The following is a 27412-nucleotide window of genomic DNA, read 5'->3' on the forward strand; positions in this document are numbered from 1 at the left end:
CAGGAATACTCCAGCCATAAAGACAAGAGGAGAGACAATCCAGAGATGGAAGATACTGGGGACGCCTTGCCATACTAGCAGTCAGCAGATATGCATCACTGCAGGTTGCCCAGGACCAAACCAGAGGTTGAACCTGCGTTGCCACCATTTGTCCACCATCCAGATACCATTGCTGACATGGACTCAGAACTGTTGGACATTAAAATTTGAACTCAGAACTTTTGGACATTGAAATTTGGACTAAAAAAACTGTTGGACATTGAGTCTGGGATTCAAAAACTCTTGGCCCAGAAAGAAACGTACTGCAGACTGATTTCATTTGACTCTCAGCATAGCCATTGTTGCTTGTTTCATTTTTTGTTTATTTCTAGTCTGCATATGCAAAATTTTTTAAGGAAAGAAAACGGGGGAGATGCTGGAAAACAAATCAGTTTAACTAAAAAAGAGATGTTGACAGGAAGCCAGGAAGGCTGGTCAACAACCTTAATTGCTCTAACCTTTAGCTGAGATATTGTTAGCTGAAGCAGAATCTACCTTGTTTGTCCTGTAAAAGTTTCTGTTATTTCCTGCCTAATGGCTACATTTAAATTTCTGCTTCTGTTGCCTAAGATGTTTTCCCAAAGCCTCAATAAAAGTGGATGGCAGGGCCAGAGCAGGGAGTAGTTCTCCCACTAGAGTTGGACTACCACCTGGCCCGTCCATATCACCAAATTGAATTTCTTCAAGTCTCTTTTCATTTGTGTGCGGCCCTTCTCCAGAACCTGCACCCTAAATTGGAACTCTTTCTACATGGGCCATGAAAGAGAGTCCTATACCCTATCCCTACTTTCACCATAATACAGTACCCAAAAGACTTAGTAAAAGTGGAATTTAGAATAGCTGTGGAACTGTCTATTTTGAAACAATTCTTAAACTTTATATTGGAAGCTTTTGTCAAAAAAAAAAAAAATGAACCTTATTTCCATAAGGAATAGCCAAGAAGCACCTTACATGTTATGACGTCACAGACATTCTATAAGCATACTATCCATCCTGTCTAATAAAGATGGAATATGCAAATTGACCATCACTTTGTGACAAAGATGGTGGTGCCCACAGCCAATAAAGAGAGAATATGCAAATTGATGTGACAAAAATGGCGGTGGCCGGGGCTGGGATGTTCCGCCCAGCCTCGGCCATTCCAGGCCTCTGGGCAGTGCACACATGTAGGCGCAGAATGGCCAGGGCGGGGCTGAACGCCTACTATGAGAGGGGGGTGCAGAAGGTAGAGGGAAGTACAGGAGGGCAGCAGGCCTGGAGCAAAGGTGGAAGGCAGTAGCCAGAGCAAAGGCCTGGGTCCCAGGTACCAGAAAGAAGCCAGTACCGTCAGCCAGGGGAAGGAAGGCCTATTCTTGTATGAATCTTCATGCATCAGGCCTCTAGTCCTACCTAATAAAAGAGTAATATGCAAATTAACCATCACTCCGCTACACCCTCCAGCCACATCCACCAGCCACTTCCACCAGCCAATCAGAGTGAGTATACAAATAAATCCAACCAAGATGGCTACAGCCACAAAGAATAGAAGGGAGGCTTGGGTTTCCCAGGCAATGGAAGAAGCCAAGCTTTCTGCCTGCCCTAGCCAGCCTAGGCCTCCACTCAAGGCTAGAAAGTTTTAATTATGGAAGGTAAACAAATCCAAACAGAAATGGCTGCTGGCCACGGAGGGAGCAGGAGGCTTGGCTCTGCTCCAGGCTACAAAGCTTCAATTGTAGAAGATAAATAAATTCCAGGTACCAGGGACTCTGCTTGGGTCTCCAGAGGGCATGGCTGGCCTGCAAACCACCACAGGTCCCTCACCCATGCCGCACCAAGCTCCAAGGAAATCTCCACCCTGATCCAGGACACCCTTCAGGGCAAACCAGCTAGCCCCCACCCATGCACCAGGCCTCTATCCTATCTAATTAAAGAGTAATATGCAGATTGACCATCACTCCAACACACAAGATGGCTGCCCCCATGTGGTCAAAGACCCTTCCCCTATGTGGACATAAGATGGCCACCACAAGATGGCCAGCAGGGGAGGGCAGTTGGGAGGCACCAGGCCTGCAAGGCAGGGCAGTTGAGAGGGACCAGGCCTGTAAGGAAGGATAGTTGGAGGCGATCAACCCTGCAGGGGAGGGCAGTTAGGGATGACCAGGCCAGCAAAGGAGGGAAGTTGGGGGCAAACAGGCTGGCAGGGGAGCAGTTAGACATCAATCAGGCTGGCATGGGAGTGGTTAGGGTCAAACTCAATCAGAGAAGGGGCCAAAATCTAAAATCTAGCCTAAATCGCGGGCCGAATGGTTTACTGAACAGTCATAAACTGTCACTGTGATGGAAACGCAGCGGAGTGCAGTGATGACAGCACGGTGCGGGCCACATTGCAAGGCCTGGCGGGACGGATTTGGCCCACGGGCCTTGTGTTTGACACATGTGGGTTAGGGGATGATCAGGCTGGCAGGCAGAAGTGGTTAGGGGCAATCAGGAAGGCAGGCAGGTGAGCAGTTGTAAGCCAGCAGTCCTGGATTGTGAGAGGGATGTCCGACTGCCAGTTTAAATGGGCACTCAGACATCCCTCGAGGGGTCCCAGATTGGAGAGAGTGAAGGCTGGGCTGAGGGACACCCCCCCCCCCCCCAGCCCCATGCATGAATTTTATGCACCAAGCCTCTAGTTTTAACATAAAATCATAATAAGAGAATTTATTATATTAAAAAACTGGAGTCCTGTCCAGTATGCTAAGTGGTTAGAGCATCCTCTCTTCTCTCTTCTCTGTCATGTACCTAGCAGGAAAGATTGAATGAGGAGAGCTTTGTCATCTACAAGCTAAAAGAAGCAGAGCTCTCAGCAGAAACTGAACCCAGCTGACACCTTAATCTTGGATTTGTAGCCTCCAAAATTGTGAGAAAACACATTTCTGTTATTTAAGCCCCACAGTCTGTGGTATTTTATGTCAGTCTGAACCAGTTAATACAAGATTTATTCAGGAATTTTATTTAATAGCAAGGAAATGAAAGTAAAACCCTTGAGAGGGAAACTTTACATGATTTGTGTTTATAACATGACATAACATAACAATGAGATTTGTTTTTGTAAGCATTTTTATAAGTATTTTTTTTTCCCAAGAAACATCGCACCCAGATTTCTGCAGCCAGGAACAGCTTTGTCGTCTGTAAAATGCAGGAGTTGGACTAAGCTCTCTAAGCCCTTGCCTAGTCTCAAATGGCAAACAGTCGGAGTAAACATTTTACTGAAAGAGAAAAAATGTTGCCATATTCTCATATCTTTTCACATATCTGAGATTCTTCTGGGGATAAATAAATGTTGGCTTAAAAAATAGCATTTGGCTAATATTGAAATTAGCAGGAAAGCCCTTGGCTAAAAATTATTAGATTATATAAATCAGATTTTCAAAGTCAGTGATAGCTAGGGACAAATTATTATAGCAGTGCACCCTGAGGTGCAAAGGGCCATGAAAATAGCTTAAAAAGAAAATAGTGGCAGCTCTCCCGATGGAGCTATCCCACCTCCATTTCTTCAGTGGATTTTCCTGGCCTTTCTCTCTCCTAAGCTCCAACGGTTCTTCTATTGCCTCTGTAACTTGGTTCCTGAGCCCATATCTCCTACTTCTGTGACTTTCTAAATAAGCTTTCTCTTATAAAAAAAATAAATAAATAAAAAGGAAAAGAAACCATCAAATGGGATCAACCATGGAAGTGTTGAAAGAAATTATTTTCTAGACTTCCGAATTTTCTAATCATGGATACAATGCAATTAACTTTTGGGAATTCAGAAAACACAGGAAAGAAATAAAATCATCAATAATCCTTGAACCTTAAATGTTAATCATTCAGATGCAGAGAAAGATTGAAAGATCTGAATGAGACTTGGTCCCCTCAAAGTCATATATTATTGCCAATATCAGTCACATGCCAACCTGAATTTCAGTGTACAGACTACTGTAATTTTAAATCTGGTGGTCAGGGTAGGCCTTAACCATGTGATAAGAGCATTCCTAGGCAAAGGAATAGCAAACCAAAATGTTCCAACGTGGGACTCGACCTGGTATGTTTAAGGACCAGCAAGGAGGCAGTGGCTAAAGTAGAATGAACGAAGAAACAATATCAGAGGGTAACAGAGCAGAGGGGCAGGGTGAGAGAGAATTAAGATAGTATAAAGAGTTTGACTTTTATTCTGACTGAAATTAAAAGCTAGTGTTGGCTTTTGAACAGAGGAGAGACATAATAAAATTTAATTTAAAAGGGTTAGGCTGGATGCAGTGTTGAAGAAAGCATGTAGGAAGCAACAGTGAAAGCTACTTTTACTTGGAGACAACTACAACGGTCAGACAAGACATATGATTCAAGCCCAGGGTGGTAGCAGTGGAGGTGGGGAAAAGTGTCACATTCTAGATACAGTCTGAATAGAATCAGTAGGATTTGCTGGTGGGCTGTGAAGACATGTAGGAGTCAAGGGTGACTACATTTTTTGGTTTGAGCAATTGGAAGAACAGAGTAATCTAGAGGAGGGAAATGTGAGTAAAAGTAGATTCAGGTGGTATGATCAAGAGTTCAATTTTGGACATGAGCCTGGAGTTCAACAGACAGATATGACAGTTCTCAGTAGGTGAACGGTATTGAAAGCTTCAACACTGGTTGAGATCACCAAGGCCCAGGCGTCTTCAAACTACGGCCCGCGGGACACATGCGGCCCGCAGAGGAGTCTGATCCGGCCCGCCAGGTTTTTTGGGCAGTGAGCGCAGCAGAGGTGTTACAGTAGGAATTAGTAGTTCATATAGTCCGGCCCTCCAGCTCTCTGAGGGACCGTGATCTGGCCCCCACTTTAAAAAGTTTGAGGACCCCTGAAGGGAGTGAGTATAGATAGAGAGAAGAACCATGGACAGAGCCTTGGTAGAAGAGGAACAATAAAGAAAGTTGAAGAGTGACTAGTGAAGTAGGTGGAAATGTATGAGAATTTGGAAGACAAACAAAGAAAGTGTCCAAGAAGGAGGAGGTGGTCAACTGTGTAAAAATTGACTAACAGGTCAAGTAAGATGGAGATTGAAAACTATTATACTTAGCAATGATGTGGATGTAGGTGACCCCAAAGAGAGCAATTTCAGTGGAGTAAGGTGAGTGATGGTGGTTCTAATTAGAGTGAGTTTAAGAGAAGAGCAGAGGAGAAAAATTAGAGACAGTAAGAATATTCAACACTTCACTACAGAAGGGAGCAAAGAAATGGGATGGTTGATAGAAGAAGAAAGAGGTTTTTGTTTTCAGGTGAGAAGAATTAACATCGTATTTGTATGCTGATGGAATTGATCAGCAAAGAATGAGATATTGATTATATGGCAGAGTGACACAGCTGCCCTTGATATGTTTGAGCAGCGACAGGAGATAAGACAAGTGAAGATATTAGACTCAAATAGGAGCCTAGGTAAATCAGTCTTGGAAAAGAGGGGAGGATGTATGTTGGTACAAATGCTGGTAGGTAAATGGACATGGTAGTGAGATCCTGTGGATGTTTTCTCCCGATGCATTAGTATTCTCAAAAAATACTCTCAAGATCATCAGCAGAGCCTGGAGAGTGGGGAGAAGATTACGTGAATTGAGTAGAGATGGCATGAAACAGTTGTCAAGGAGACTGGAAGAGTAAATGGACTAAAGGTATATTATGTAACTGCTTAGCAGCATCAATGACCAATTTGAGAATCATGGCTTTGATTTTAAACTGAATCCAATTAACAGGGTTTGGATTCCCCCTCTTCCCATTAGATGCATGGGTGCAGAGCCAAAAATTAGAAAATTAGATTTAATCAGGAGGGTAGATTTGTCAAGAGAGTTCAATAAAGTGAGCGAGGAGCAGGAAAATGGAGAGCATATGCAAAGGAGGGATTATAATAATTGAGTGTGGACTTTATGGATAAGGAGACAAAAGAGGACCTCAAGAAGATGGGGCCAGAGATGGGATGGCAAGACTTTGGATTGGCAGCCAGTCAGTGTGGCTAAGTGTTTAAGCATCAACCTATGAACCACGAAGTCACAGTTCTTTTCCCAGTCAGGGCACATGTCCAGGTTGTGGGCTTTATCCGCAGTGGGGGTAGGGGCATGTAGGAGGCAGCTAATGAAAGATTCTCATCATTGATGTTTCTTCTCTACCTCTCCCTTCCTCTCAAAAATCAATAAAAATATATCTTTTTTTAAGATTTGGGATTGGTATTCTGGTGAGAAGGGTTGTTCAGGTCAGAGTACTAGAGGGAATGCACTGCAAGGACAGGTGGTGTGATCAGAGGGTGGATTCATAAAGAATGGATGGGGTGCAGTTGTTGACAATGACAAGTTCTAGGGGATGTTCATGCGAATGAGTGACTGAAATTGGGTGCGGGATAAAATCACTCAAGGAAAGGAGTCAAGGAACTGAGAGTCCAAAGTGCTGGAACGATCACAGTTTATTCTACATATATTTTAAGTCACCAAGAATTAAGACAGGACTAGTATTGAAGATAATTACAGTGAGAAGGAGCTGTATTGTCTAAAAAACGAGGAGTTGGAATTGAGGTGGGGGTAGCAGAGGATGACAGCAAGAGTGAAGAGTATAATGAATGATGCCTGGCCAGTGTGGCTCTCAGTTGGTTGAGGGATGTCCCCCGCACCAAGTTCAATTTTCAGTCAGGGCACAGGTCTGGGTTCAGAGCTTGATCCCCAGTAGAGGATGTGCAAGTGGCAGCTGATCCATGCTTCACTCTCATTGGTGTCTCCATCTCTCCCTCTCCCTGCTCCCCACCTCTCTCTCTAAAACAAACAAACACGAAAAGAGTATAATGAGTGATATAATCTATTGATATAGAATTCAAAACTCGAAGGCAGTTCTACGGAATAGGGAGGAAGCATGGTCTGATACTAGCTACCAACATTGAAAATACAAGAGGTTTCATATAATATCTATAGATTTCACATAATCTGGCTTTCACATCAAGTTCTTCTTTTGTAAATCAGAAAATTTGGCAAAGCAGGCCTTGATGACTGCTTCATTCATCTACAATGATATCCTGGCTTCTCTGTGTATCTGAGTTTGACTCCCTTGTTCTAACAATTCAAGAGCTACCAACTACTTAATTGTATGCTGCTTCATTACTCACCTTATTCAGGTAGTCCCCTGAGAAGTATAGGGTTTCTTAAGCATGTACAGGTTGCAAATAAAATCTTAGCCATTTGAAGAAAGGGATATACAATAGAAACTCTTGCCCAAACAGTATTGCCTTTACTAATTTTTAAAAAGATGTTACCTAATACTTCAGCTGACAGCGTGAATATTCCAACAGTACTAATAATAGTGTCACTGTTGATATCTAGGGGGCGCCATTCCTAAAGACTGCAAATTTGCAAAGTTTCAAGTAGGTGTTGACATTTTTTTCAGTTAATGGTCGTGGTCCACTCTTCAGTCATTAGGTTGGGATTTTTCTCATCACTTTCAAAGCATCTCTTTTTGTCAGTAGCATTTGTGTTATGCCTGCTGGGGGGATATTACCACATAACAGTAGAAGATTTCAAAACAATAGTCAATTGTACTTAAACTCCATGTTGAAAGCAAAAGGAAGATTGCTGGTAAGCCCTTTGAGGAAGAACAAAGTGGTCAAACAATGTTTCATCAAGGAAGTTCAGAGAAAAGGGACCATAGTAAAACCAAATGCAGTGTGTAGAAAGAGGCAGCCTAGTGAAGAAAATCACTACGATTTTACTCTACTTTTTCTGTCTCTTGTTTTTTTCTATTGTTGGCATTTGTGTCCATCTTTCCCCAAAACCAGTTCATATGTGCACACTGATCTGTTTACATTCAGTAAAAGTTGGAAGGAAAATGTGCCAACACGTGTGGAGTGGTTGTTGGTTGTCTGCAACACAGTTGGGCTATGATGAGTGATTATTTTATTCTTTCCATTTTTCTGCGTCACCCAAGTGTTCCTCACTGCACGGGTTTTGACAAGATAAAAGGAAGTAAACTGGGTAAATAAGCAATGCCAGGCCTCATCTCCATCCAGGCCAAGAGGCAGTCATGCCTGGACAGGCAGGCTCTCTCTCCATTCCTCCTGCACTTCTGGTTTTCCTCCCGCTTTCACTCTCTGCTTGGTCTTCGGTCACGTCCCAACCCCAGAGGAATGAAAAACAAAAACAATCAAACAAACAAATACAACTCTTCAAAGCTTAAAGCCAATGACCAGGAACCCAGCAGAGGCCTGGAGACCCCAGGGCCGAACCAGGCGTCCCCGGGGGCATCCGAGGGGAGCGGCCCTTTGCGTCACGGAGGGCCCGCCCCTTGGGGACCTGGGTTCGGCGTGTTCTGCCCTCTGGGCCGCAGGATTTCCGCGGTTGTGTAACGGCCCCTCGCTGACGTGCAGAGCTCTGGGCCCCGCATCCCTCCACCTCCCAGGCTCTGGTCACTGGCGGCCACGCCATGGCCTGGGCGGCGGCGGGGAGCTGCGGGGCGGGCGGCGCGCTCTCGGTGCACACCCCGCTGTTCGACCTGCCGCCCGCGCTGCTGGGCCAGCTCTGTGTCATCCTGGACAGCTGCGACGGCGCGCTGGGCTGGCGCGGCCTGGGTGAGTGCTGGCCCGGGGCGGGGGCGGGGGTAGGGGCGGCCTGGCCGGGAGGGGTGTCCGGGAGGATGCGGCGGGGCTCCTGGTGCACGCTCCGTCCCGCCCGACGCCCCTCCCGGCCTCCCGCGCTGCGGGGCAGCTCTGCGTGGTGCTGGGCGTCCACGCGGTCCTGGACAGCGGGGAAGGGGCCCAGATTGCAGCAGCCTCTGGGTGGTTCCCACAGGGAAGCTGCCCCTTCCCGGCCTTGGGAGGACACCACCTTCCCCGAGACCCAACCCCACAGGCACCCTTCTTCTTTACAAGAAATCTGGAGTGTGCCTGCAAGATTAAGTGAACAACGGAGGCTTGGGGAAAAACAGCAGCCCGCGTGAAACCATCTGATAGTTGTCAAGCATTTCTGTCTCCCTTGGCTCAGAGTATTGTAAACCAGAATGTCTAGGTGATGTTTTCTTGTCATGAAGTAATCCTAGACTGGTGTGCTCGGTGCACTCTCAAGTGCCCACGTTAAATTGCAGGTGAAACGAGAAAGTAAAATGCTATTTGTGATTAACGTGGCTCTCCGTTTTCTGAATCACTTCATCTACCCAATTTGATGGAAGGAAGGTGTATGCTAGAGAATGGCTTTTTATTTTAGTTTGGAAAGTTGGCTTCAAAACCCCATTTTATACAGTCATTGGAAGGCTGAGACACTGCCTGTTGGAAGGGTTGCATGTGATCGCCAGAAATGATTCAGACAAAAATCTTTGTTTTGTTAAGCACAGGCATTTTGGGTTAGATTTGATACTCTATGATGGCACATGGAATTTTAGTTGAAAATAAAAGCCTTGATGTCAAAACAACTTAGCCTTAATTCTCTGAAAGTGCTGTTTTTCTTACAAAGAATAGCAGAAGGCCTAGGAGAGGAAAAGTTTTCATCGTTTTTCATGAATATGGTCACACTTTCTGGAATGTGGCATTGGGCTTCTAGTTACATAAAAATTATTTGTATATCATAAGCTCTGTGATTTTAAATTACAACCCTTAAATAAATGCCTCAGAAAAGCATACTCAAGTCTTTGATTTCAGGAAAGCATAGAAATTTCCAAGTTATCTTTGAGGAATAAGAGCCCTTATATTTTATTGGTCTTAGAGAGGAAGGGAGAGGGAGAGAGAGATAGAAACATCAATGATGAAGAGAGAATCATTGATCGGTTGCCGTCAGCATGCCCTCCACTGGGATCAAGCTTGAAGCCCAGGCATGTGTCCTGACCGGGAATGTAACCGTGGCCTCCTGGTTCATGGTGAGACTCAATCACTGAGCCACACCGGTTGGGCCCAAACCAGATCTTTTTGAAATGGATGATGGCATTGGCAGTTTTTGCACCCACTGGTTTCCTAGGGTTACTAATTTTGTGAAAGAAAAATGTACTTAGCCCAGTCCACAGGTAGCAAATGAGGCCAGGTAACTATATTATAAATGGTTGATGGAAACTTGGGAAGTGGAAGCACATATGTCTCTTTTAAAAGAGGCAGTTAGTAATCAGCCCAGGACCACTGTGGCTTTCCCGAAGTTCAGCCCAGTGTTGCTGGGTCTCTCTTTCTTTCCCTCTCTCCCCTCTTCTCTCTCACCATTGAAATTGATTTTGAAACCTATTTTACATGGGTTATCCCCTATAATTCTTCCAATTGCCCAATGAAGCAGGTGATATTATCATCACCAACGTTTTAACAGGCGAGGAAACTGTGGTACAAATTAGTTAACTTGACACATTGACACAGCTAGGAAGTGGCAGAGCCAGGATTTGAACCTTGGCAGTCTGGATCCAGAGCCTGTGCCCTTTCACAGCCACTCTGTACTTGCCAACCATGACCTCCTCAAAGTCACGGGTAACACTGTGCGCTTTCTGCTACCCTCTCTAGCCTCCCTAAGGTTTGGCCATTTCTGCTATGAACGAACAATTCAGTGAGCCATTTTAAGCCTACAGCCCCATTTTCCTAGCTGTGGTAAGAAATGAAGACCACCAGCATGAGAACCAACAAAGGCTCCTATTCAAAGCAAGGAAGTCCACCAGCATCACTTGCACTTGACAGATATGCTAAGGCAAGCAGAGAAGGAGCAGAAAAGCTTTATAATGGAAGACAGGGAAGGCTTCGGCTCTGCCCCCTTTGGAGGCTGTTGGCATGAGGACACTGTAGAGGGACTAACTAGAAGTGGGGCATTCTGAGTGGTTGTTCAGGTGGCGTATTGGACTTTCTCCCATTTACCCAAAGTTGGAAGCAGGGGCAAAACTTAGGGAAGCAGCCAAAACCATTTTGGCTCAGTGGATAGAGCATTGGCTTGCAGACTGAAAGGTCCCAGGTTCGATTCCAGTCAAGGGCATGTACCTTGGTTGTGGGCACATCCCTAGTCAGGGGTGTGCAGGAGGCAGTTGATGGATGTTTCTCTCTCATTGATGTTTGTAACTCTCTATCCCTCTCCCTCTCTGTAAAAAAATCAATAAAATATATTAAAAAAAAAAAAAAAAAAAAAAACAAAAACCTTAGGGAAGCTGTTAGTTATTAATCAAGTCCTGACCATTTGGGCCTGATTTCTACAGGAGTGTTGTTTGGCTTCCTGGACTAGAGGCTACAGGTACTAAGTTGACTTCCCGGCTGGTTCCTGTAGGTGGTAGATTGGCTTCCTAGGCTGATTAACACATGGTGTGGGTCAGAGTTGCATTTTTACATACAGTCCAGCCACTGTTCCTTTGCATACTCATTCTGTCATGGGGACGCCTACTTCTCGATTCTCCAGTTACAGTTCATTGTGCAGGGGGTGGTGTCTATTGACAGCCTGGACCACAGCGCTCTGAAAAGAGACTCGGAGCACACCAGTTGCTTCAAGAATTGTTGGCTCAGCAGGAAGGGAGTACCGGCTTCGTTCAGGGTAGTTGAGGGCAACTGCCTGTGTTAAATGTGCTGAGTTTCTCTATTGGCCATTAAAAGGGAAAGAGGGGGAAAGGTGCAGGGAGGTAACACTTGGCTTCGGAGTGGGAGAAGAGAGTGTTGGGGGACTGAATTGAGAAGACAGTCCCTTTTATGTTTAAGACAGTGGAGAGCCTGAGGAAACAGAGGGTCCAAAATTCCATATAAAAAACAACTATAATAGTAACAGGTAATGTAATACTTTAAACAATTAAGATAAAATTTTTTTTAAAAAGTCACAGGTAAGACTGTCTCGAGCTGATGATAATTCTTGATGATGGTGACTATCAGGCTGTATTTACAAAGGCAGCTCGGACAAAGGTGAATCATGTGGCTGCCTCTGTGATAAGAGCAGGGTATACTCAACAAGATAGAAGACCAGTTATTCACAAACTGGAATCCCATGCCATCTTTTAAAGATAGCAGTGCCCAGGCTCTCCCAGGAGCTGTTGATACAGTAAGTCTGCATGGATGGTCCAGCATCTTTCTGTGTTTTTTGGATTTTTTTCCAAGCCCTATAGGTGATGCGCAGCCTGGTTAGAAGCCATTGGTTAGGTCAAACTCTCTTCTTCGATAGATCCTAATGTAACAGTTATTTCACTGCACTCTTTCACTACTCCACTTAGTTATTTTTATCTTTATTTATTTACTTATTTATTTAAAAATACACTTCATTGATTTTTTACAAAGAGGAAGGGAGAGGGATGGATAGAATGCCAGAAACATCGATGAGAGAGAAATATCAACCAGCTGCTTCCTGCACACCCTTTAATGGGATTGTGCCCGCAACCAATGTACATGCCTTTGACCAGAATCAAACCTGGGACCCTTGAGTCTGCAGGCCGATACTCTATCCACTGAGCCAAACTGGTTTCACAATTTTTTTTTATCTTTAAACAAATTCTATGTAATAATATTCAAATAAATTTTATCAAGTATTGTTATTTAAAAGAGTATAATCACAATCTAACATATTCTCTGGTTGATGTTTTTATTGGCTTTACAATGAAAAATGGTATTTGTCTTATATTACTTTATAGACAATGCCATGTATACAGAACCTCTGGTGACCACTCATTTCAGTCCATTACAATAGACTGGTATTTGAATTAAGTTGTTTGGAGCACTTCAATGATACACTGAGAGGGAAACCCTTTATACAAATACTATATAATAGTTATATTCCATTTTCTTCCACTCAAAAAGGAAATAAAATTATCATAGAAATTATTAATTACTTAAAAAATTAAATGTAAAATCACATTAAATGTGTATTGAGTATTCAATAAAGATTTTACATAGTAATAATAATAATAATAATAATAATAATATCTACCATCTATTGAGTGTTTACTATTTGCCATATACTTGTATTAAGCACTTTACATGGATTATCTAATTTATCTATGAGGTCGATATTCTTTCTATTTCCATTTTATAGACAGAGAAACTGTCAGAGATTTTAAGTAATTTACCTCAAGGTATAGTCCAGAAGGTCAGAGTCCAGAGGCTATCCATGCTCTTATTTATTTACTTTATTGTTTTATTAAATATGTTTCTATAGATTTCAGAGAGGAAGGGAGAGGGAGAAAGAGGTAGAAACATCAATGATGGGAGAGGATCATTGGTTGGTTTACCTCCTGCGCTACTGGGGATCAAGCCAGTATGTACCCTGACCAGGAACTGAACTGTGACCTTCTGGTTCATAGCTCAATGCTCAACCATTGAGCTACACTGGCCAGGCACCTATGCTCTTAAAAAAAAAAAAATGTTTAAATTGCCTTAGCCTGTTTGGCTCAGTGGATAGAGCGTAGGCCAGTAGACTGAAGAGTCTTGGATTCAATTCTGATCAAGGTTGTGGCCTCAATCCCCAGTGTGGGGCATGTAGGAGGCAGTTGATCAATGATTCTCTCTCATCATTGATGATTCCAGCTTTCTCTCCCTCTCCCTTCCTCTCTGAAATTAATAAAAAATATATTAAAAAAATAAAAATAAACAAATTTAAATAGAATTGTTTAGAACAGTTTTAAATTTACAGAAAAATTTAGAAAGTAATACAAAGATTTCAATATATTCTGTGTCTTTCCCATATACTCTGCATCCAGTTTCCCTTATTATTAACATCTTACATAGGAATGATGCATGTTACATTGTTGACACACTATTATCAGAGTCCATACACTATTGAGATATCCTTCATTTTTATCAGACATCCTTCCTGACTTCTAGGGTCCCATCCAGGACACACATCATATTTAGTTGTCATGTGTCCTTCTGCTCTTCTTGCTGTGATAGTTTCTCAGACTTTTCTAGTTTTTGGTGACATTGACAGTTTTGAGGAGTATTGGTCTATTGCTTTGCAGAGTGACCCTTGACTGAAATTTTTCTGGTATTTTCCTCATGATTAGATTGAGAGTATGGATTTGGGAGAGGTAGGCCACAGCGGTAAAGTACATCAGAGGTACATGATATTTACATGACTTATCACTGTTGATGTTAACCATGGCTGAGATAGTGTCTGTCAGGTTCTGCACTTTAAATTAGCCGTCCTCACCCCCATTACCATATTATACTCTCTGGAACGAAGTCACTCTGTGCAGCCCACTCTTAGAAATACAGAGTTATACTTCCCTCCCTGAGTGGAGTGGAGCCTGTTTTCTTTTGACCACCATGTTACTTTTCCCATCTTACTTGTTCTTTCTAGATCTCATTTCTATTCTTAAGTTATAGCCCTTTGTTCTGTTCTCCTTTATGATAACACGAGAGGCCTGGTGCACGAATTTTTGCACCAGTGGGGTCCCTCAGCCTGGCCTGTGGGATCAGGTGGAAACGGGCTCTCCGACATCCCCCAAGGGGTCCCAGATTGTGAGAGGGCACAGGCCAAGCTGAAGGACCCCACTGATGCATGATTAGGGCCAGGGAGGGATGTGGGAGGTTGGCCAGCCAGGGCAGGACTGAGGAAGGGCTCTAGGGCGTGTCTGGCTAGTCTTGCTCAGTCCTGATCTGCAGGCCCCCAGCAGCAAGCTAACCTATCAGTTGGAGTGTCTGCCCCCTGGTGGTCAGTGCACATCATAGCAAACAGTTGAATAGCCTTAGCATATAATTAGCATATTACACTTTGATTGGTTGAACGGCCGACCAGACACTTAGCGTATTAGGCTTTTATTATATAAGATTCCTAAAAGGGCTATTTCTGCTCCATCTCCTCCATTCTTCCTGAGTCTGTTCCAGTCAGGCTTCCTCCCCAACCACTCCACTGAAATTCCTCTCCTCCAAGGTCACCTTGGTGGAATCATTGGTCAGTTCTTCATCTTATGTGGCACAGTCGATCACTCCTTCTTTCTTGAAGCATGTTCTTTACTTCTAGGACATTACACTCTATAGTCTTCTCTCTGTACAGGTCCCTCTTGACCTCTGATCTCTTAGAGTGCTCCTGGGTTAGTCCATGGATCTCTTCTCTTCTGTGTATCTACTATACCCACTATCTTGTCAACTCCATTTTTTTGCCAATAACTCCGTAATTTCTTGCCCGGGCCTCTCTCTTAATCATCAGCCCTATACTTGCCTATTTGATAGACAGCTCCAACTGAACAGTCCAGTTCTCTTTCCTAAAGTTTTTCTCCAGCTCAGTAATGGCAACTCCATCCTTCATTTGTTCAAGCAAAAAATATTAGTTTTCTGTGACTTCTTGCTTTCTCTCACAAACCACTTCCTGTCTCTCAGCAAATGCTGTTGACTGTGTCTTCAGAATCAATCTAATAATCTGACAACTTCTTACCACTACCACCACAGCCATTCTGGTCCAAACCACCAACAGATCCCACCCAGATAATTTCAGCAGCCTCCTCAGCGGACTCCATGCTGCTGCCCTGGCCTAGAAGCCAGTGAGTAAAATATATGTGTAAAGTATATTATATCATTGCTAGAGGCCCAATGCACGAAATTCATGCAAGCGTAGGCCTTCCTTCTCCCGGCTGCTGGCACCGGTTTCCCTGTGGCACCCAGGACCTGAACTTCCCTCGCAGCCTGGCTTTGTCCCGACAGTCATCCAGATGGATGTTCTGATGGTCATTCTGCTGTTTGGTCTAATTAGCATATTAGCTCTTTATTATATAGGATACTATTCAGAACCTTTGACAAGCTGCTCATCTCACAGTTAACACCGAACTCCTACATAGCCTTTCTCACTTCTTTCCTGCACAGTTGGCCTCCTTGGACGTGCAAGGAATATTTTTCCTGCAGGTAACCTTGAGGCTTACTTCCTCACTTCCTTCATGTTTTTGATGAGCTATTACCTACCCTAGCCACACTTATGCTTCTTCCCTGCTTTATTTTTCTCCATGTCACTTATCCTTCTCCACAAACTTTATGTCTTTGTTTATTTGTTTATTGTTAATTTAGAAATAAGCAACATGAAAAATTTCTCCTTCAACCAGACCCAGCCTCTCATCTGGGTAGCTATGCACACAATAAATGCTCCCCTTACCACTTCGTGTTTCGTTATAGGCATGCCTCCCCAACTCAACCAGAAGTTTCCTGAGAGCAGGGAACCTTGTATCCCCAGAGCCTAGCATAGTATGCTGCTCATAGCTAAAGCTCCATAAATATCATAAATATTTAGAAACAAATGAATGAATGAATAAAAGTAGAGCTGTTATGAACATAGTTTTGTTTGAGTTTTTTTTTAAAAAAAAGCTACATGAGGGTAGGGGATGTTAGTTTGCTTTGTTTTCTGCTACTCCTCTAGTGTCTAAAATTGTACCTGGTACAGAGTAGGCATTCCATAATATCTGTTGATTGAATGAATTAATGAACAGGCAGATGTTTGTTAAACATCCAAAATATTCCTGGGCAGAATCTTAGACGAAGCATTGTACAACAACATGGTCTCTGCTTATAAGAATTTTCCAATTTAATACATGCAACAGATCTATACAGATGCTATAAAGAGGTTAACAAGGGAAGACAGGGTGGGGAAATAGTACTGATCATCAGCTGGTACGGACTCTGAGTTTCAGACTGAAACACTGGTGTTGAGGGCTAACTGTTCTTAAATTCTCTCCCAGAGGTAATGTTAAGTCTTTCCCTGGATTGAGAAAGCAGAAAAGATAGAAGGATTCCTGAAAAATCATGCATAGCCCTTTCCAGTTATTAAGTTATGAGTCCTCAATGGAGGGAGAAAAAAAATGAGGAATATTTGTAATAATATGAACAATAAAGATTTATTTTAAAAAAAGTTATGAGTCCTACTCAGGTATTGGAGTAACAAGTACACACAAGCCTAGCTATGGACAAGTATTATTTCTTACAAAATTTCTTAGCTAGTAGGGATGATTGCTTCCATCTGGAAAGAGGAGTTCAGTTAACTTACACTTCTGAAATTTGTTTTACTTTTTTTGCAATTAAAAATATCTTCGATCTTAAGTGTTCTTTCTTTTTTTTCTTCAAAAAAGCCTTTTATTTTTTGGTGTTTTGTAGAAAGAAGAGAGGCAAACTTATCTTTGTCTCCTTATGTTATCTCAAAACAAACTTTGTGGGACTGTAGTCTTAATTTCCTAGGGGTTTTAGCATGTGGTAAAATGCAAATAAAAAAGCTCCAAATAGGGATATGTTGCGTTATTCTAAAAAACCCCTTCTGACAAATATTTGCATATGGAGAGTGATTTCTGCAGCTGAATTCCCCAGCGGTTAGCACTATCTAGACTAGAGAGTCCTGCCTCTCAAAACAGCACCTTTGAGCACCCAAAGATTACTAAGCAATCCGTATCTTCAGATAAACTAATCTCTGAACTCCGCAGGTCGACTTTTTGTCTTAGATTGTGAAAGATTTCCTTCCAAAAAGTGGTTTTAAACAATGGTCCGCTACAGCATATTTTTAATTTATTTTATTTTTTACAATATACAAAATAAATTTATTATCAGATTTTAGATACGAAATAATTAGCCATTTAGTACATGCAATAAACATTAATATTTTAAGAAAAACAATTTAAAATATAATATTACATACAATAAACATTAATATTTCAAGAAAAAAGATTTTAAATATAATAATATTAGCAAAACTGTACTAACATAGGATAATATCACAAAAATTACAGGAAATATTAAAAATCTGAAAATAACAGGATTAATTTTATTCTAAAATATTTTCCCCCCCTGGCTCTATTTTTGTTCATCAATTTATATGTTGTTCATTATATTCTACAAATGAGTGAGATCATGTGATATTTATCTTTCTCTGACAGGCATATTCCACTTAGCATAATGCTCTCCAGGTCCATCCATGCTGTTGCAAATGTTGAGTTCCTTCATTTTTTTTACAGCAGCGTAGTATTCTATTGTGTAGAAGTACCACCTTATAAAAAATTCTTTATTGTTTTAAGTATTACATATAATATTACACAAGTCTCCTTCCCCCCCCCCCCCCATTGACCTCTCCCCGGCCACACCCACGCCCCAGTGCATGCCCTCACGACCCTGTGTCTGTGTCCATTGGTTATGCTTATATACAAGCATACAAGTCCTTCAGTTTATCTCTTATCCACACCCCCCTCCCTTCCCTCTGAAGTTTGACTGTTCGATGCTTCTCTTTCTCTGGATCTATTTAATATTTTTATTCATCAGTTTATGTTATTCATTATATTCCATTGTATAGATGTACCACTGTTTTTGTTTATTTGTTTGTTTTGTACCATTTTTTTTTAATCCACTCATCTGCTCATGGGCACTTAGACTGTTTCCAAATCTTAGCTATGGGGGATTGTGCTGCTATGAACATAGGGTTGCATATATCCTTTCTGATTGATGTTTCTGTTTTCTTGGGATATAGCACTAGGAGTGGGATTCCTGGGTCAAATGGGAGTTCCATTTTCAGTTTTTTGAGGAAGCTCCATAGTGTTCTCCACAGTGGTTGCACCAGTCTGCATTCCCACCAGCAGTGCACAAGGGTTCCTTTTTCTCCACATCCTTGCCAGCATTTTTCATTTGTTGATTTGTTGATGATAGCCATTCTGATAGGTGTGAGATAGTACCTCATTGTTGTTTTGATTTGCATCTCAGATAATTAGTTACTTTGAGCATGTTTTCATATGTCTCTCATTCTTCTGTATGTCTTCTTTCGAAAAGTGTCTATTTAGGTCACTTTTTGATTGGATTGTTTATCTTCCTTTTGTTAAATTGTATTAATTCCCTGAAAATTTTGGAGATTAAACCCTTATAAGTTATAACATTGGCAAATATGTTCTCCCATGCAGTGGGCTTTCTTGTTGTTTTGTTGATGGTTTCTTTCACGTGCAGAAGCTTTTTATTTTGATGTAATCCCATTTGTTTATTTTCTCCTTAGTTTCCATTGTCTTAGGAGCTGTATTGGTAAAGATATTGCTGTGACATATATACATATATCTGCTATTTTGCTGCCTATGGAGCCTTGTAGGATTTTTATGGTTTCCAGTTTTACTTTTAAGTCCTTTATCCATTTTGAGTTTATTTTTGTGTATGGTGTAAGTTGGTGGTCTAGTTTCATTTTTTTGCATGTATCTTTCCAATTTTCCCACACCATTTATTGAAGAGACTCTCTTGACTCCATTGTATGTTCTTGTTTCCTTTGTCAAATATTAACTGGACATAATCACTTGAGTTGATTTTTGGGTTCTCTGTTCCATTCCATTGGTCTATATGTCTGTTCTTGTGCCAGTACCAGGCAATTTTGGGAATAGTGGCTTTGTAATATACCTTTATATCTGGTATTGTGATCCCTCTAACTCTGTCCTTCTTTCTCAAAATTGCTGCAGCTATTTGTGGTATTTTTTTTTATTCCATACGAATTTTTGCAAAGTTTGTTCTAGGTCTGTGAAACATGTCATTAGTATCTTAATGGGGATTGCATTGAATCTATGGATTGCTTTGGATTATGTGGACATTTTAATGATGTTGACTCTACCAATCGATGAACGCAGTATATTCTTCCATTTGTTTATATCTTCCTCTAACTATTTTTTCAACATCCTGTAGTATTCCAGGTATAGGTCTTTTACCTCCTTAGTTAAGTTTATTCCTAGGTATCTTAATTATTTTGTTGCAATGGTAAATGCCACCAAGCCGGCAAAGGGGGGCAGTGAGGGGTGACCAGGCCAGCCAGGGTAGGGGGAGGATTGGGGGTGATTAGGCTGGCATGGGGGGAGTAAGGGGTGTGGGGCAGTTAGGGACCATGAGGAAGGCAGGCAGGTGAGCAGTTAGGAGCCAGTGGGCCAGTGGGCCTGGACTGTGAGAGGAATGTCCGACTGCCAATTTAGGCCCGATCCTCACCAGCAGTTGGATATCCCCTGAGGGGTCCCGGATTGGAGGGGATGCAGGCTGGGCTGAGGGGATGCCCCCCCCCCCTGCACGAATTTCATGCACTGGGTCTCTAGTCCTGTATAATAAAAGGCTACTATGCAAATAGACGGAATAGCAGGACGACTGGTTGCTATGAAGTGCACTGAGCACCAGGGGGCAGATACTCAATAAGCTGCCCCCTGGTGGTCAGTGCCTCAGCCAGAAGCCAGGCTGGCCAGCAGGCTCAAGACTGGCAAGCACAGTGGTGGTGGCAGGAGCCTCTCCTGTCTCTGAGGCAGCACTAAGGAGTAGTGAGCCTGGCTTCTTACTAAGTCGTGTTCCCACAGGGGGAGCCCCGCTCAGCCAGAAGCCGGGCTCATGGCTCCTGAGCACAGCAGCAGAGGCGGTGGTGGGAGCCTCTCCTGCAGCCACGGCAGGGCTAAGGATCCCTCAGGTAATGTCTGACTGCCAGCTTAGACCCGTCCCCTTGGTCATCCTCCGAGGGGTCCCAGACTGAGAGAGGGTGCGTGCAGTCTGGGCTGAGAGAACCCCCTCCCAGTGCACGAATGTCATGCATCAGCCCTCTGGTTAATGATACCAGTAAAGGGAAAGATAATTTCACAGTGCAGATACCACTTTACCCAAGTGATCAAGATAAACATCACAAGTGATAATACATCAACTTCATAAGCCTTTTGATTTTATGCATTGAGAAGGACACTGTAGCATTTTCCTGTCCTGCAGGACAAGGAAAAACTGAGGAACACCAGACTGGAGGAGATTAAAAGGAAATAACCAATTGCAATGCAGGGAACTGGGTAGGATTTTAGAAGAGAAAAAGGACAGTGGGAAAACTGATGAAATTAGAATAAGGTCATCACTAATAATTGGACTGTGGTTATGTAAGATGTTAAGATTAGGAGGAACTGCGTCAGGAACTAAAGTTAGTTCAAAATAAAAACTATAAACAAAATTAAATAAAACACATAAGGCATCCAAAATATTTCAATAACATGAACTGTTCTTTGGTTCTTCCTGTTGCAATTTCCACAGCGGAGCGACTTTCAAACACCTGGCTGGACGTTCGCCATATTGAAAAATATGTAGATCAAGGTAAAAGTGGAACAAGAGAATTACTTTGGTCCTGGGCACAGAAAAACAAGACCGTCGGCGACCTTTTACAAATTCTCCAGGAGATGGGACATCATCGAGCTATCCACTTGATTGCAAACCACGGTAAACACCAATTTTTATGACGTGGCTCTTGGTCCATTTTATAGGAATCATAATTTGTAAATGTAAATATTGCATTTTATTCAAGACAATGACTGGTTATGCTATTATGCCATATGTCCAAGATTTCTACCACTGGCATTTATCTTACTGCTTCACATTATTTTGGTGATACTTTCTTTCTTTACTACATAATGTGTACAACACATCTTTTCTACTCCTTTATAGTTTGGGGTTTGATTTTTTTTTTTTTTAATTTACAAACCACACTTTTTGAACTGATTTATTCTTAGCAATATGAACCAACTCTCCATTCAAAACTCTGAGACTCCTTGAATCATAAACATAACCACAATCACAATATAAGTAAAATATAGATAACTCTATAATTTGTTTTTATCATATGATTAGAAGTTTTTAAAAAATATAATTGGATTTCCCCTCTGTATTTTTGGGTAAAGATATCCCTCCAGAATTACTGTGGGATTTCTCTTTTATCTGCATCGCTTTTTTTATGCCATTGCCTCTAACTCTGCCTTACCTATTTACTGTCCATTCCACAGGGGTCTGATTCTTTCCTGTCTTGTTTGTTTCTCAAGCCTTGTCATGCCTTACATGAAGAGTAACCTTATAAATAAAGCTCATGAAGTTTTCTCCATTCATTCTTTGTCAATAAAATAATCTCTTAATGATACTTGTTCTGTTTACTCCACTTTAGATTTATTCAATACAAGAATGATCTTGGGTCTTATAGACTCGGGCTCTTAAGTTGGAAAGTTTTTTGAATCAGCATCCTTATTATTTGCCTCTTCCATTCAGGAACATTTTTATTTCTCTCTATTTGTGTGCCAGGCCAGCATAGCCAAGGGTTCTGTGAGCCTGAGGGAAGGCTGTGAAGGATTAAAGAAGACAGACAAAGAGAATATAGCTGGGGCTTGGTGGACCTCCTGTTCCTGGATGAGGCCACAAAGAAAGATCTAGGCAAGCTGAGGGTTTATTTAATAATCAGAGAAAAACAAGGTAGTGGTCTCCATAGTTACAATGTTCTTGTGAGTTTCACCTTGTTTTGGCAGCACTTGTTGCACCTCCCACAGCCCATTAGCTACCCAGGAAGGATCTAGGGGGTGGCCATAAGGTCAAGCTTAATTATGCTGAGGTCTCTGCCACAGGGCAATCCGAGGCTTAACTCTACAGCTGCTCCCTACCTGTTTGCACACATCCTTTTGGATAATATATAATACTAAGTGCCCTTGTGCCTCTATGTTATTATCCAAAGAAACTTTGCACACACAAAGAAGAAATCCTGAGAAATTGTACCAAATTGTACAGTAGCTTCAGGTTGACTTTTATTCTGTAGAGCAGACTTGTAGCAAATATATACCCCTAGACTTGTACAAATAGACTTCTACAATGATATTTGTATGACGTGGCTAACTCCTTTTCATTTTTTGCACATTATTTCTTCACTTAGTTTCATAGAGCAGAATCCTGCACTATGAAGCTTACTAATCAATTAAAATGCATTGAGTCCCTGGGAACTGTGAATTCAATGCCTGATCATTCTCTGAGCCTTTTCCAGCCACTGCAACCACCCACACAACTCTCTATTCATGTATAAACTCACCACTTTGACAGGACACGTGAGATGTTTTATACTTCAGTGTTCTGGAATAGATTTCAGAGTATTTGTTGCTCTCTACATCATTTATTTATGCAGCAGAGAATGATGTGAACTGATTAGACAAAAATGTCATATTCTTGATTGACTCCTAGTCTGTTGCACATGCAAAATTGATTGTATTTTATAAATGAGAGATTGGCTGATTGGTGAAAAGACAAGTGTTTACTGCCCTAGTACCAGAAGATAGGTAAATCTGAGATGAGTGGAGGATAGCACCTTGAGCTGAGTCCTTTTCTGAGGAAAGTAGTGACAACCAGAATGGTTAGCAGATAACTCCCGGGAGATGTGTCTCTCGACACCTAAGAATGAGCTCTGGGGACCAAAAGATTTAAGCAAATTCATGGAAAATTTATTGCAAAATTTATTTATTCAGGCCCCCAACTTGGGGAGGGAGACCCAGCAATGGGTTGGTTTCCAGTGAAGCCTTGTAGTCTAGGGGTATATATTTGCTACAAGTCTGCTCTATATCTATGCTGATTGATTCCCTCAATTGTTCCTTCCCAGCAAGAGATCTGAACTTCCCTTATTTCTATGAGACCCTCCCTAGTTTCACATGCCTCCCACTTTGAGTCCAAAAACATTTTGTTATTCCTGCATGGTTGGTTTCTGTGATTAGGCTTGCTCAAACTGCCATATCTGACCCAAGGTATGATACACCAACCTTTGTTTTCCACTGGACACCTGCCCAGGTTGCCTGTGTGTCAAGCTAAGCCTGTCAATAGCATTATTTAATTGTGATTTATTGAGTGGATGCTTTGATTACCTTAAAGTGTTCATTGTATAGCTTGTTAAAAGCAGCAATGTGATGATTCATTGGAAATATTAAGTATAACCTGCTGAACAGATGTTTTCTATGATAACTACTCACCAATTTAGGAGTTTAGATAAACACTTTAATCTTTGTTGCTTCCATGGATAGAGCTATCAGTTATCCAAATAATTTATAATCCATTCAGATATTCATTTAGAATTTTTTTTTTAAATTGATGTCACAGAGGATGAGAAAAGGAGAGAAAGAAACATCAATGATGAGAGAGAATCATTGATCAGCTGCCTCCTGAACACCCCACACTGGAAATTGAGCCCACAACCTGGGCATGTGCCCTGACCAGGATTTGAACCATGTCATCTTAGTTCATAAGTCAATGCTCAACCTCTGAGCCACGCCATCTGGGCCAGATGTCCATTTTACCTCCCTTTTATTTCAATTGTTCAATTTGGTGGAATGGTTTTCATTTTAGAGAAATTCTTACCTTTCATTTGCCAGCCTTCAGTGATCACTTTATAGACTTGACTTTTATTACGAGTCCTTCTGAGAAATGACCTGTAGTCATCATTCTGCAATTCAAGTGGCTGCATAGTTCCTTTTTTCTTCACTTGATTTTAACTTTTTAATTATTACATTTTTAGGTTCAATCAGCATTATTTCTACTGCTATTTTAATTTTTTTAAGTGCCATTTTATTTTCTCTTTATTTTACATTGGAATTAGTGTTCTTCATTTTATTTTCATTTCTCCTTTTTTATTTTTTTAAAAATATTTTTAAATTAATTTTTTACAGAAAAGAAGAGAGAGGGATAGAGAGTTAGAAACATCAATGAGAGAGAACCATCAATCAGCTGCCTCTTATACACCCCCCACTAGGGATGTGCTCGCAACCAAGGTACATGCCCCTGACCAGAATCAAACCTGGGACCCCTTAGTCAGCGGCCGATGCTCTATCCACTGAGCCAAACTGGTTTCAGCTTCATTTGTCCTTTAACATTGTTTAACCCTATCTCGTATTGAGATAGGGTTAAACAATCACTCTATTCCTAACTTTCCAGAGGGTTACACCATCACTCTCTTCCTAACCTTCCCCCTTTTGCTATCCTGTTTATCTTAACCCTTTCCTGCTTTAGATTTTCCCTACTCTTTCTGTTACCCCTGCTAAAATTTCTACCCTACTTATATATCTAATTTCCAATCCTCTGTGCCAAGTGCATACACACCCCTCTCTGAGCTGTATTAATTAGAAAAAAAAAATTGGTTTCCTCTCTGTCCTTTTGATGCTGTTTGGAGGAATGTTGATTATATTGTATTTTTATGCTTTTTAGTGAGAGTATTTTGCTTATTCTTTTGTTGTTGCTGTTGCTTGGTATTTTCTTATTTGATTTGTTTTTGTTTGTTTGTTTTTTTACTTCTGTTTTCCCTTCCTTTGCTGGATATTAGTGGGTGTTGTAGATTGTATTATTTTTCAGGTACTGCTGCCAGCATTTGCTGGGGTTAGTAGTTGTTCTATTGAAATTTTCTCCATATATATATATATATATATATATATATATATATATATATATGTTATTCCCCTTTTATCTCTTAGTCTCTTTTCTCTCTCCCCCCCCCCCCTCTCTCTCTTCTCCCTGTTTCCCAATTTCATTTTGACACTCCTTTTATATATATACATAGGGTAACAGATTGGATAAGAAAACAAGACCCACATATCTGTTGTCTACAAGAAACCTATTTCAGAAAAAAAAAAAGACACACACAGACTGAGGGTGAAGGGATGGAAAAAGGTTTCCCAGGTGAATGGAAATGGAAAAAAAAAAAAAGCTATAATGAAGGACACTTCATAATAATATATATATATATATATATATATATATATATATATATATATTCCCCCCCCCCCTTATCTTTTTCTTTTGCTCCATCCCTCTTCTCTTTTTACTCTTCTTCTTTTTCCCCTATCCCCTAATTTGCCTTTCCCTAGTAGTCACCTTTTTTGGAGGGTACTAATATTGTAAATACATTTCAGTTCAGTGCCTTGTATGTTGTACCTGGTTGTGTTGTATTTTGTGCCTTTAAATCAACGCAGGAGAGAGAGATCTACATAACCAGACATCCTGAAAAGAGAGACCATGGGGAGACAAAGAAACAGCCCACAAATGAAAGAAAAGCAGGCATCACCAGAAAAGGAAGTAAAAGAGTTAGAGGCAAGCAAGCTACCAGAGCAAGAATTCAGAGTAATGATCATAAGATGGCTAAAAAGAATGGAAGACAAATTTGACAATATGAGAGAGGGAATGAAGAATCAAGAGGAAATGAAGATGAATCAAGAAGAAATGAAAAATGACATTGCTACTATGAAGAACTCAATAGAAAGCATCAAGAGTAGACTAGAAGAAGCAGAGGACCACATCAGTGAGCTAGAAGACAAGATGGAAAAAAATACCCAATTAGAACAGCTTCTAGAAAAAAAAATTAAAAAGCAGGAGGAGAGTCTACGGGAACTTTAGGACAATACAAAACAAAACAATATTAGAATAATAGGGGTCCCAGAAGGAAAGGAAACTGAGGAAGACATGGAAAACATATTTCAAGAAATAATGACAGAAAACTTTCCTGAGATAGAGAAGAAAAAACCCACACAAATCCAAGATGCTTGCAGAGTTCCAAGCAAAATGAATCCCAAAAGACAGATGCCAAGGCATATTATAATTAAATTGGCAAACACCAATGACAAAGTAAGAATCTTAAAAGCAGCCAGAGAGAGACAGAAAGTTACATATAAAGAAACCCCCATCAGACTAGCAACTGATTTCTCAACAGAAACTCATTAGGCCAGAAGGGAATGGGATGAAATATACAAAGTCATGCAAAGGTAGGGTCTGAATCCAAGAATACTGTACCCAGCAAGGCTATCAATCAAAATTGAAAGTGAAATCAGGAGCTTCACAGACAAAAGAAGACTAAAGGAATTTATCTCCACCAAACCAGCAATGCAAGAAATGCTAAAGGGTCTACTGTAAAAATAAAGAAATAGGAAACAAAGAAGGAACACAGGGGTATAGAATAAAAATAGCATCAAATAAGTACCTATCAATAATAACTGTAAATGTAAATGAATTAAATGCTCCAATCAAAAGACATAGGGTAACAGATTGGATAAGAAAACAAGACCCACATATCTGTTGTCTACAAGAAACCCACTTCAGAAAAAAAGACGCACACAGACTGAGGGTGAAAGGATGGAAAAAGATTTTCCAGGTGAATGGAAATGAAAAAAAAAAGCTGGGGTAGCAATACTTATATCAATATCTGACAAATTAGACCTCAAAGTGAAGGACATAATAAGAGATAATGAAGGGCACTTCATAATACTAAAGGGAGCAATCCAACAAGAAGAAATAACCCTGGTAAACATATATGCACCCAATACAGAAGCACCCAAATACATTAAAAACAAAAAACAAAAACACACACACACACACACACACACATACACACAAAAACAACTGCTGGAGGACATTAAGGGAGAGATTAATAGCAATACAATTATAGTAGGAGATTTTAATACCCCATTGCCACCTTTGGACAAATCATCTAAACAAAAAATCAGCAAAGAAATATCAATCCTAAATGACGCACTAGACAATATTGAATTAATTGACATCTTCAGAACATTCCACCCCAAAGCCACAGAATATACATTCTTCTCAAGTGCACATGGGACATTCTCAAAGATAGACCACATGTTGGGACATAGGCAAAGTCTCTTCAAATTCAAGAAGGTAGAAATCATATTAAGCATCTTCTCAGATCATAGTGGCATAAAACTGGAAATTAACTACAATAAAAATAATCCAAA

General features: G+C 41.1%; 1 protein-coding gene across 2 annotated transcripts in view; it reads left to right on the forward strand.

Annotated features, from left to right (window-relative positions):
* The first annotated feature begins 8206 nt into the window (after positions 1-8206).
* Positions 8207-27412, forward strand: part of IRAK3 (interleukin 1 receptor associated kinase 3) — a 64272-nt gene continuing 45066 nt past the window's right edge. Inside the window, exons 1-3 of one of the 2 annotated variants that reach the window (XM_045588222.1) lie at positions 8207-8612; positions 20216-20322; positions 20922-21104. In XM_045588222.1, the coding sequence (XP_045444178.1) occupies positions 8227-8612; positions 20216-20322; positions 20922-21104 (676 nt within the window). In that variant the 5' untranslated portion in view covers positions 8207-8226. The remainder of the gene's footprint in view (positions 8613-20215; positions 20323-20921; positions 21105-27412) is intronic. The other variant, XM_036456512.2, reaches the window with a different exon arrangement.

Source organism: Pipistrellus kuhlii, unplaced genomic scaffold, assembly GCF_014108245.1.
Source record: "Pipistrellus kuhlii isolate mPipKuh1 unplaced genomic scaffold, mPipKuh1.p scaffold_m20_p_3, whole genome shotgun sequence".
Classification (NCBI taxonomy): Eukaryota; Metazoa; Chordata; class Mammalia; order Chiroptera; family Vespertilionidae; genus Pipistrellus; species Pipistrellus kuhlii.